The 12,836-nt window shown below is 37.8% G+C and overlaps 1 protein-coding gene across 3 annotated transcripts in view; it reads right to left on the bottom strand.

The window, feature by feature from the left end:
• LOC150079328 (uncharacterized) overlaps positions 1-12,836 on the bottom strand; it is a 486,833-nt gene that overhangs the window by 211,533 nt on the left and 262,464 nt on the right. For all 3 annotated transcript variants that reach the window (XM_090382736.1, XM_090382738.1, XM_090382737.1), the window contains exon 14: positions 2,838-2,933. In XM_090382736.1, coding sequence (XP_090238862.1) covers positions 2,838-2,933 — 96 coding nt within the window. The remainder of the gene's footprint in view (positions 1-2,837; positions 2,934-12,836) is intronic.

Here is a 12,836-nt window from a genome sequence, read left to right as displayed (position 1 = left end):
TTGGTATTTTCTTTATAAACTTTGTTTATTTTCATACTTTAAATAAACATCAGAGTTAAATGATATTTCTAAAGACTTTGGAACTAAAGTACTGAAAATAGGGAGATTATCTGGACCTTAATGAGCAGCCTGCAGTGCTAGAACTGCAAAAGCTGTTTGGAAGTCCTATGAAACTTTGTATGTTCACTTTAATAAAAGTCATGAAGTGGGAATGGTGAAGCATTTTGAAAATTAATTTTTTTAAAGATTTGGCCTTAATTAATGACATCCTAGCAGAGATTTCAATACTCCCTACAGCTTTACAAGAAAGAAATATTTCATTAATCAAAGCAGATAGATTAATTTGTCAAACAATAAAATCAATTAAATATATGAAATAAAATAAAGGACCACATGTAAAAGAAGAAGATATTATGAAAAATAAGAAGTATAATACACAATTTGAAATAAAGCAAAAAATAACATCGATTCCCAGAGAAAAATTGTTTGATCGTCTAATACATTTTATGAGAATACGATTGCTGTTCAATGATGTAAATGAAAAATAATGATCTTCTGGGCTATTGCAACCTATTAAACCCTGAAACTTGGCCAGGTCATGTTTGTGAAGCTCCATGGATTGAAGGCAAAGATAAATTAAAATGATTAAGTCACCTAATTAAATATAATATTCCAGTAAATGACTTTCGAGATTTCGTTGATAGCAGAGATATCATGTATAATGAGGTGCCTGAGCCTTACAATATTTTAAGGGCTAAAAGAATCTTAAAAGTTATTGCTGTTAATGCTGCAGAAGCTGAAAGAGGCTTTAGTACCATGAATAATATTATTGAGAATAAACAAAATTCTCTTACTATGGAAACAACAAGTCACCTAATGACCATCAATTTAATGGGAAAATCGCTGGAAGAATTTGATGCAATTCCTTATGTCAAATCATGGCTCAGGCAGGGACATCATCTGGCAAGCAATAATCGTGTCAAAGAAAAGGCATCAAAAACAATTTCCCAAAACCAATCAATGATTTGGAAATTATTAGAATAATGTGTTGTACAACATTGTTGGCTAAAAATTATGTTTATTTCAATATTATTTATGTTAATTAAAATTTGTTTCTTTTTCTTGCCATTACAGTTTGTTTTTCTTATTTTTGATTACCTGCATTCCCTATACATAATCTTATCTTAGAGTACCGGTTGTTAAATAATTTGAATATCACCACTTGGTATATCTATCCTTTTCACGATGTGGGTTCATACTATGTGATATAAAACAGGTGGGCAGATATGTGGGGGATACTGTGTGTGTGTGCAATTCAGTGCAAGAATGGGCAAGATGAAAGATTTAATTGACTTTAAATGTGGCATGTTAGTCAATAGGAGACGCACCAGTATAACTCTCAGAAATTGCAACCCTGCTGGCATTTTTCATATACAACTGTGTCCTGAGTGTATTGAGATTGGTCCAATAACCAAATGACATCCAGCTAATAGCAATCCTGTTGTTGGAAACAGCATATTGATGTGAGAGGCCAAATCCAGCAGCAGGGTAATGAAAATCTAAAAGTCAGTCAATTAACAATCAAGTACAACGGTGGTAACCAAAGAGGCACTTCAGAATGCACATGCACAACTTGTCTTATCTTGTCATGGATGGAGTATCACAGCAGACAAAAAAACCAAGTTATACTCCTGTCAGTAGACAACAAGAAGGTATAATTACAGTGTGCTGCTCAAAAATACAAACAACAAAAGTGAAAAATCGGGAGAATGGTTGCCTGGTCTGATGAATCCTGGTTCCTACTGTTCATGCTGATGGGAGAATGTGGCATGTTAAATCATCCAAAAACATCCGTAACCAGGTGGGCAGGAGCAGCAGTGCGTAGCACACACGCTTCTTGATTAGACCAGGGTTCAAGCCAGTGATCACCAAATACAGAAGATGTGGAAAAGTCATGGAATGACCTTTCCGCATATGGCCTTAGTTGCTAATGCTCCTAAAAACCAAATAACAACAGCCAAAAACATCATGAGTCCGTGGACTCATCCTAGCAAGTGAAAACAACAAACTAGTTTTGGTTGTGTAAAAGTTCGGGGAGAGCTTTCATTGTGCACATTGCGATCCTTGATAAAAGTGGAGCAGCTTTTGGATTCCACAGGTTAAATGGAAATCATTTCTGACTAGGCACAATTCTTTATGATTGTAACGTATCCATCTACGAATGAGTTCTTCCAACGGGATAATGCACTATATCACAAGGAATACAGGACTGATACAATTGTATAACTCTGTCCTTGTGATATGATTCATTATTCATTCTCATGTTCTGGGAACATGAAAATGAATTCAGCCTACTGCAGTAGTTCCCCCCCACCCCCCAAGCTACCTGATCTCACTCCAAGTGAGCATTCACCAGAGCTCAAATGGATTGAAATCTGGTGGCTGGAATAAGGTGGTTGCAGCTCTCACTCTTTGGAGTAGAGGTGATCTGTAACTATTTGATTTGAAACAACTGTGGGAAACAATCAATTCAACACAGACCAGAATCCCTGTAGCATGTTTTCAACAACTTGTAGAGTCCATGTCGTGACAACTTCAGGTTGTTCTTAGGGCTCAAGTGAGACTATTTGCTATTAGATAGGTGTATCTAATAATGTGGCAAACTCAGTGCGTATTCACATTATGATTCATATTCAAAGTTTACATTATATATGCAAACTTCACTTGAGAGAAATGCAGTAAATCATTTCTAATTAAGATTTTGCAGAACATTATTACAGATTTCCTAAATTATGGATGTTAAATGATATCAAATTATTTAATAAAATACAACCAACTGTTTTTGAAAGCTTCTCTTGATACTTTTTTTCTGTTTCCTCCAGCTTCACCATCCATATATCTTCAAGACCTTTTTTTTGCTTGTCCCATTCTTCCTATTTAAGAAATAAATACAGGTTGTGAATTTGAAAATGCTTAAAAATAAATAATACCATTAAGTGTCATATATTAACTAATAAAAGTGCTTTTTTTTTTTTTTTTTTTACAAGCAGTCAATGCATTATGTTTGAGAGGCTGATGCTGTCAGCCAGTCAATTTAGATCTAGTTAATCTGCATCTTTCAAAAGTGGTGAGGAATTTATCTACTGGTTTATGCACTGTGCAAAAACGGGGCAATATCTTTTTAATGGATAATGTTTACCTTCCATTAAATGCATAAGTACTCTATTTGACATGCTACTCATTGATGTGACATTTTATGTTGATTTTTGATCATAAGTCTTGATCAGATTTTTTCTGAATGTCAGAATTGGTGCCATATCTATATACCACCAGAATCTTTTTGTTATTGCAATTTACTCTTTGTATCATTACATGGTCAGAAAGCTTCAGCTATATATGAAGCAAAGGGTTTGCCACAAAATGCATCAATTTAATATACAGAGAAATTGACCACAAGGAGCCTAGGTAATGCATATGCACCACAAATAAGTTTTTTGTAATTTGGTATCTGGTTTTCTCTTTGACTTCTAACTTCACCAATGCTGATGTTCCTCCAAGTTCAGTTCTTTCACTCACTCTTTTTCACTTGTATATTAATGACCTTCTTCTGTTGAATGTAAATCCTACCCATAGGTTTTGCTGATGATAGCACATTGCATTCCACTTTCCAGTTGGAGAAACTTGCCCTGCACAAACAGCTTCAACCTCTCAGATATCCACTTCCAAATCCTTAAATGCTGATCTCCAGATAATTCTCCAGTGGGGTAAAGACAACTTAGTTAATTTCAATTATTCTAAAACTCAGTCCTGCCTTACATCTCACAAAGGATTCTTCCACTGCCAAATGTTTTGTCGAAGATGGATTATAGCTTCTATAATCCATCTTCAACAACATTCAGATTTCTAGACAAGATCTTATATCTCTGTTAGAGATTACCCTGACACAAATATTATCACAAATATTGCTCCCTCTGCATCTAAAAAATTGGATATTTTCTTTCACTCTCGGTTTGAATTTTCTTCTAAACAGATACAGTCAGTCCTCGTATAGCACGATAGTTGTTTTCCTAGAAAACTTCGTGCAATGCAAAATCGTGCAATATAAACAACAGGCCCTATGGGAAAGATAGGGTTGGGTGCCGACTACCCAAGATTGAACACACATTTGTAACCAAAACATACCAAACACAATAAATAATCGTAATAAAATACTTATGTATTTTATTGCGACTATTACGTAATAAAATATTGCTAATGCTTTTGCTTCTATTGTAAGCAAACTTGCTTTTTGTTTGATTTTCTATCCAAACAGATGACAGCCATTCCATCTCTTCCAATTCTTTGTGTCTTAATCTAATGGATTTTATTTACACTTTGAGTTGTTCCTGCTATCAGTTTTTATTTTCTCTGCATTCTTTGTAATTCTCGGCATTGCCTCATTTAGGCCTGTAGCACGTGCAATATCACATGGTCTTTCATTTCGCTCAAAGCGTTTCACAATTTCATATTTTTTTCTCTATCGAGATGTGGACTGGACATAAGCCTTACCGGGGAAACCCCGGTGGGCCGGAGGCCGATGTGATTTTGGCCATAAACCATGGTATGAGGCCACTATAAATTTTCCCGGGTAAGAATTTTTGACCCAGTCCGCCTCTGTTTATCAATATTGCTTTTCTTTTTCTCTCTGAATCTGCAGTGTCTTCACCAGGACGCTTCCTTTTCACACCTTTTAAGTATTTTACTCATTTTTAGGGAATAAAGCACAATTACAAAACAAGGAGGCACGCTTGATACACATAAACAAAGCTGAAGCAACTGAATAAACAACATCGTAAAGGCGAGATACACTATTAACACCTCACATTTTACTAAAGCACATTTCTGGGGGTTACTACCATAAAACAATAAAAACAATTTCCAGTTGCATTTCTGCTAGTGGAATCTGTTATAAACTGGTAGGAACCTCGATCTAATTGCATTTGCGATTATACCAATAGCTGGAATTGTGTTGCTTTTTACGTTATTATGGTGAAATGTGTTTCCCCTTCACTGATATAAAAAACAAATACAATTTCAAAATCTTCTCTTAATTTCTATCGTGTTACGTTCAGTTGGGGTGATTCTGCGTTCGACTGCCATTTCTTGTAAACACAAAGGTGAATCGTGCATACACAAATTCGGTTCGTGTTATAAGATATTGTTCCCCTATTTATAAATCGTGTATGATCGAATTCGTGTAGTGTAAACACGTGTTATACGAGGACTGACTGTACTTACTCTATACAAATCACAAATCTATTTTACCATGGAATATTCTTCCCACATCTGGAGTGGTGCCCCATAACCTCTCTCAGGCTTCTAGAGATCCATTAAAAAGAGGGCAGTTAGGTTAATTAATGAACGATCTCTTACAAGGTCTCTCCACTCTGTCTCATAGACATGCCTTTTCTGTAGGTACTTCCACGGGCACTGTTCTTCCGAAATAGCTTCTATAATCCACCCCCTCTCTCTTTTCCAAACTGATCTACATATTAGAATTAGCATTAGTAGAGGAATTTGATGCAAGAAAGCAAGCTTATGCAGCATCAGCCAAAAAAAAAAAAAACCACTTCCACTTCACCCCTCTGTTCATTCGAAATACCTGACCAGCTGAGCCTTAAACTTATTTACGCTATCAACTTCCACGACAAGAGATGGAAGTCTGTTCCAGCAACCAACCACCTGTTGGCTAATGGCAAATTTCTGCACGTCTATCCTACATTTGTCTTTCCTCAATTTGAATTTATGCCCTCTCAGGTGATTATTCTGAGCAAGAGTAAGAATCCCATCAGCATTGAGCATGCTCAAACCATTCAAGGCTTTATACACCTCTATCAGATCACCTCGCTGGTGCCTAGTTTCCAGACACTGTAATTTGCAAAACTTAAGCCTTTCTTCGTAAGAGCACCCCTTTGTTTCATTCACTAATCTTGTTGCCCTTCTCTGTACTCGTTCCAGCAGCTCTACATCCTTCTTGAATTGAGGCCTCCAGACCTGTATACAGTACTCTAGGTGTGGCCTGACCATTGCCTTATACAAGGGAATAATCACCTCATTATCCCTGCTAGAAAAATTCCTATATATCATTGAGCATGCTCAAACCATTCAAGGCTTTATACACCTCAATCAGATCACCTCGCAGGTGCCTAGTCTCCAGACACTGTAATTTGCAAAACTTAAGCCTTTCTTTGTAAGAGCAACTTTTTGTTCCCTTCACTAATCTTGTTGCCCTTCTCTGTACTCGTTCCAGCAGCTCTACATCCTTCTTGAATTGAGGCCTCCAGACCTGTATACAGTACTCTAGGTGTGGCCTGACCATTGCCTTATACAAGGGAATAATCACCTCATTATCCCTGCTAGAAAAATTCCTATATATCATTGACAATACACCATGAGCTACTCTTGCAGCCTGTCTGCACTGCTCAGAGAACTTCATATCTGCCTGCACAACCACCCCCTGGTCCCTTTCATTCTCTACCACTGTCAGTGTTGTACCACAGAGTTGATACGTTGCTCTGGGGTTGCTGTTTACCATATGTAGTACTTTATATTTGTCAATGTTAAACATCATTTGCCACCTCTCAGCCCATCTGCTCAACCTTTCCAGATCCTGTTGCAGCAGCACAGTGTAAGGGAATATATACAAGGGACCTGTATACATTTACATGCAAGCTGCATGTAACTGTTTAATGTTGTAAGGAGATACAAAATCCATCCTTTCTAAAGTGCTCTAAGTGGCATTGCAAGATGTAGGAATAAGTTTCCAAGGTGAAGTTTGAAATGTATCCTGAAATATGTTGCATAGCTTGATATTCCAGATATGGGACAAATCTATTAGTCTGAACGAGGATGGTCAGTTTGCATTTGGTTTGCTCATATAAAAGAATTCCAAAGTAGAGTTACCCAGATATTTCCAACTGGGATGGGAGAGTAGACTACAAATTTTGGTAACATACCATACAAGTAATGTTTTCTGATGAATGTGCAATGTACTTCAATGTAAAAGCTATGTACTGGAGAGGTTCTGAAAGCTCCCAAAGCAATTCAAGGCACTATGCTGGATGATATTTAGTCTCTGTAATGTACTGTTCCTGGCAGACTCATATATTGGAGAGTCATAATTTAAACAAGACCCAATCATTGCTCTATAAAGTTATACTAAAGTGTGGCAGGCTGCACCCTGACATGGATGATCCAGATCCAAGTGATTTCTCCAAGGGCTTCAACAATAAAAAAATCCTTCTGAAAAATTTGCTCATTTCTGTGAGAAAAGAAAAGAAATAAGGCTATCACATGTTAAAGTAAAACTAGATAAATTTACTCATAATATTCTTATATGATGCAAAGCTTATTTGTTGAAATTTACCCCCATAACCACATTGTTAATGCATTGAAGTGATTGGAAAGGATTAAAAATTACATGAAATAATTAAAAAACTGAACATCTGAAATTCCCTGGGGTAAAAAATACTTCTCCCCAATGGTTCTTCATCCTGTAAATTAAATCACATTAAAAACTGCAAGGAAACAGAAAGATAAACTAAGCATCAATGTCAGACCATCATATAATATTGTCAGCTGAATCAAATGGAATTATCAGAAACTTCGTTTTAAAGTAGGATTAATACCCATGATGCATGTGGAATGAACAGATGGAAATCTGAAAAGTGCGGCTGCCATATTTGTAGAAAATTAACAGTAAACTCTACATTACAAACATTTACTGTAAGTACTGTCAGAACAATTCAATGGCTAAGGCTTCATATGTGAATAACTCATAACTGGAATTTAGCTTGTCAGAATCATAGTGGAATTGACGGAAGGGATATGAGAGAATGAATTTGCATGGTGGCTGAGTTATATTCTGGAATAACTGGCCTACATGCTAGCTTGGTCATAGTGGCTTTAGTATTTGCTATAGTTGTGAAATTGATTTTAACAGTGGTGCTGCCAATGTAGCAAGCATTATAGTTTTGATAGAATTGAATAAGATATACATTAGCATTAGTAGAGGCATATGATGCAAGAAAGCAAGCTTATGCAGCATTAGCCAAAAAAAAAAAAAAAAACTCCCAATTCACCCCTCCATTTGTTCCAAATACATGTACAGCTCAGCCTTAAATTTTGTTTAGGCTACCAACTTCCACAACAAAGGATGGCAGTCTGTTCCACCAACTAACTACCAACTGGCTAAAGGCAAACTTCCGCACATTTATCCTACATCTGTCTTTCCTCAATTTGAATTTATGCCCTCTCAGGTGATTATTCTGAGCAAGAGGAAAAATCCCATCAGCACTGAGCATGCTCAAACCATTCAAGGCTTTATACACCTCAATCAGATCACCTCGCAGGTGCCTAGTCTCCAGACACTGTAATTTGCAAAACTTAAGCCTTTCTTCGTAAGAGCAACTTTTTGTTCCCTTCACTAATCTTGTTGCCCTTCTCTGTACTCGTTCCAGCAGCTCTACATCCTTCTTGAATTGAGGCCTCCAGACCTGTATAACAGTACTCTAGGTGTGGCCTGACCATTGCCTTATACAAGGGAATAATCACCTCATTATCCCTGCTAGAAAAATTCCTATATATCATTGACAATACACCATGAGCTACTCTTGCAGCCTGTCTGCACTGCTCAGAGAACTTCATATCTGCCTGCACAACCACCCCCTGGTCCCTTTCATTCTCTACCACTGTCAGTGTAGTACCACAGAGTTGATACGTTGCTGTTTACCATATGTAGTACTTTATATTTGTCAACGTTAAACATCATTTGCCACCTCTCAGCCCATCTGCTCAACCTTTCCAGATCCTGTTGCAGCAGCACAGTGTCAGTAGTGTCCTTGACAACCCTGCCAACCTTCGTATCGTCTGCAAACTTGGACATTAAGCTTGATATACCATCATCAATATCATTTATAAATACAGAAAACAACAATGGACCCAACACTGAACCCTGAGGGACTCCACTAATAACATTAGTCCACGATGAGCAGTGTCCATTGATTACCACACTCTGTCTTCTCCGCCTCAACCACCTCTTTATCCATAGCAGCAATTTGCCTCCAATGCCACACTGCTCCAATTTGTGCAGCAGTCTTCCATGTGCAACAGTATCAAAAGCCTTTCTAAGATCCAAGTGTATAATAACAAAGTTATTCCCTGCATCCAGTTCTTTTGTAACTGCATCATAGTATCCAATCAAGTTGGTCAGACAAGACTTCCCCTTAACAAAACCATGCTGTGTCCGAGCTATAACTGAACTCTTGTCTAGATGATCCTGCAGTGCTTCTTTAACCAGTACCTCCATTAATTTTTCTGGAATAGAAGTTAAGCTCACAGGTCTATAATTACTTGTGTCAGCCTTTGATCCTCCTTTGTGAATTGGGGTCACATTTGCACATCTCCAGTCTGTGGGTACCTCCTCTGAGTCCAAGGAAGCTCTCATAATTATGGCTAAGGGTTTGCTTACTTCCTTTGCCATCCACCCCGGGTGCCTTTCTTGTGTTTATCTTCTACAATTTCTCCTCCACTTTACTCTCAGTTATTACAAGATTCTCTAGCTTACTGCCAGAGTTGGATACACCTCTGGCATTCCCCTCGCTGAATAACTCCTCATGTGTGAATGTCGATGCAAAATATTCATTTAGTTTGTCAGCTACCTGAGCAGGATCATCAACAGTTGAACCATCGATATCAAGTGGACCAATCTGATTCACCCCCTTCCTTCTAGAGTTTACATAAGTAAAGAACTCTTTGCTGTTTTTCTTTGCATCCCTTGCCAAAGATTTCTCGTTATCTGCCTTCGCCTGCCTAACCTCCTCTGTAACTTGGTTACGGAACAATTTGTATCTATCATAGGCTTCTGTGTCACCCATTAATTTATATGTATCCCATGCATTTTTCTTCTCTGCCATATGTCTCATTAGTTCATCTGGCATCCATTTAGGCCTAAACCTTGAACAATATATCTTAGTTGGTATGTAAAGCCTAGTAGCTTCCAAGATAAGTTCTTTGAATGCTTCCCATTTTGAATTTGCTGTTGGTAACATCATCAGTTGGTCCCACTGTATAGAATTTAAATACTGTCTCAGACCATCATAGTCGCCTTTATGAAAGCAATAACCCTTTCCTTTACCCCTAATGGTAGTTACCTCTTTGAGTAAATCCCACTTCAGCTCACTGTGATCATTGCCACCTAGTGGTTCATTTATCTGCAGATTCTTAATGCATGAAGAATCACTACTGATAATCAAATCAAGAGTATTACCCTCTCTAGTTGCCTCCCAAACATGCTGATATAGAAAACAATCATCCAATAAATCCAGAAAAGCCTTGCTAGTGTGTGAGTGACCAGCCCCCAAATTTCAGTCGATATCTGGGAAATTAAAATCCCCATTATAAGACTCTCTGATTTACTGGCCCACTCTATTTCATTGTACAGTTTCTTATTATACTCATCAGAGTCATTAGGCCTATAGCACACTCCTACTCTCAATTTTGATCTCCCAATGCTTATGTCACACCAAACTGACTCGACACTGCACTGTCCAGCGATGTCGACTGGCTTCACTTCCTTGGATTTTATGTGTTTCTTAACTAATAGCATAACACCTCCTCCCTTCCTATCCTGTCTATCCTTGCTGTAGACATTCTCCCCAAATTCCAGTTCTGCATTCCTTATATCTGTGTGACACCAAGTTTCTGATATCCCAACAATATCTGCCTTTGATGTTTTGAGCAATACCTCAAATTCAACAAATTTATTTACTAAACTCCTAGCATTGGTGTACACGCAATTATACATGCACCTGTTTCTATTCCTAGCTACCCTAACACAACCCATGTGTTTACTTGTACTGGCAATGACCCCCAGCAATCTCTGAAATATCCTGCATCTTGTTTTTCAGGCTTCTGCTCATTCCAATAGAAGCAGTGCAAGAATCTCTTTCACCTCTGCCAGTGGCTACTGTTAATCTATTAGTCCTTATATTGCCCCAAGCTAGCAGTTTTCCGACCCACCTAACACTGCCTTGATAGCATCAGGAAATATTCTTGCACCCTTTCTATTTAAGTGTATCCCATCCCTGTAGAAGCAGTCTCTCCTGTTAACAAGTACAGTCCAGGGTGAAAAAAATTCTACCCCTTGAGCTTTGCACAATCTTTCCAGGGCCGAATTGATCGACAAGGCTCTCATCATATACTCCCTCCTATCGTGTCTGGGCAGAATTGCAGACACTTTCAAATTCAACCCTAATTCATGGCTTTTTTTCAACAGTGACCTGTACTTGTTAAGTAATTCTGCCTTAACAAGTAACATATTACTTGTTAAGTAATATGTACCACAACCAGTTGGCATCCTTTTATTGTCCAACCTCACAGAACCAAATTTTTTCTTTCCTCATTTATTCCTTCAACTTCTGTGTTTTGGAACACTCTTCTGTCACACGTATTTCTGGAAAATTACAATCTACAGAAATAAGTCTAATGCCAATAAGTATATTGACAGTAGGCTTAAATAAGTATAGGAGAAAAAGTATCTTCTTTCACCTTCTCAACCTCAAACTCATGCATGGTACAAACTACTATAGGTTCTAATACCTTTTGTTTTTGGAGATTTCATTAAAAAATATTTTAAAAATAATAATAAGCTGTGATGCCCTAAAACAGACCTGGCCAACCCTTGGCCCGTCACATTATTTTTTGCAGCCCATCAGATGATTTTTATACTACTGACTACATCAGCAGGAAATCATTCACTAGTTGCACTAGGCACGAGAAATATAATACTAGAAGAGCTGTACTTCCCTGAATCCCCCCCACACAAAGAAGGGAAGGCCTTTCTTCAAACCAGAAACTCTGCAGATGGAAGCAATTGATTTACAGTGCAACAATGAATTAAAACACATTCATGCCACGACATCAAAAATCAACTTTTACAACACGTATGTGACAGTGGAAAAGTATCCCCAATTACGATATTTTGCACAAAAAAATTGTGAGCACCTTCGGATCCATATTCATTTGTGAAACTTTCTTTTCAAAAATGAAATTTATTAAAAGTAAATCTTAAAAGGGGCATAGATTCTTTGAATCTATGCCCCCTCATAGGAAAGACAATTATTGAATAGATGTGCAGAAATTCATCTTTATCAAGTGGGTAGTTGATTGCTGGAACAGACTTCCATCTCTTGTGGAAGTTGATACCCAACTCCAAGGCCTATCTAGCTCAGCCTTAAATAAATTTAAGGCTGGGCTAGATAGGCACTTGGAGTGAATGGATGAGTGAAATGGAAGGGTTTTTTTTTTTTTTTTTTTGCTGATGCTGCATAAGCTTGCTTTCTTGCATATGCCTCAGCTAATGCTAACATTTGATCCAGACTGTGTGCAAGGTGTCATACAAGCTTATAGTGAGTCAGAGATGCTTTGGGAATGTTTTAACTATTATGAAGTGGGTACCATACTTGAAATAACAACCAGAATCAAACAGGATGGCTACACAAATGTTCTTGATGACTGAGTTGTGCTTTTGCTGAACGCCTGAGGACAACATTCATGATTTCAATATTCCTGTATAACAAGGTGACAACTATGGGGTCCTATCAATGATATACAGGAATCTTGGTGGCAGGGACATGGAGATTATTATTAGCCATATGGTTCAAGGAAGCCTGAAGCTTATGCTGAACCAGCAAAAAAAAAATTCCCCGAGTTAACCTGAGAGAGAGAGAGAGAGAGAGAGAGTAAAAAGGAATCATCAAGAAAGAGAAGAATGATGATATCCAGCTCAGGACCCTGGG

This window comes from Mastigoproctus giganteus, chromosome 10 (assembly GCF_048544385.1).
Source record: "Mastigoproctus giganteus isolate SK-2022 chromosome 10, ASM4854438v1, whole genome shotgun sequence".
Taxonomy (NCBI): Eukaryota; Metazoa; Arthropoda; class Arachnida; order Uropygi; family Thelyphonidae; genus Mastigoproctus; species Mastigoproctus giganteus.
This window is presented reverse-complemented; position numbering and strand designations above follow the sequence as displayed.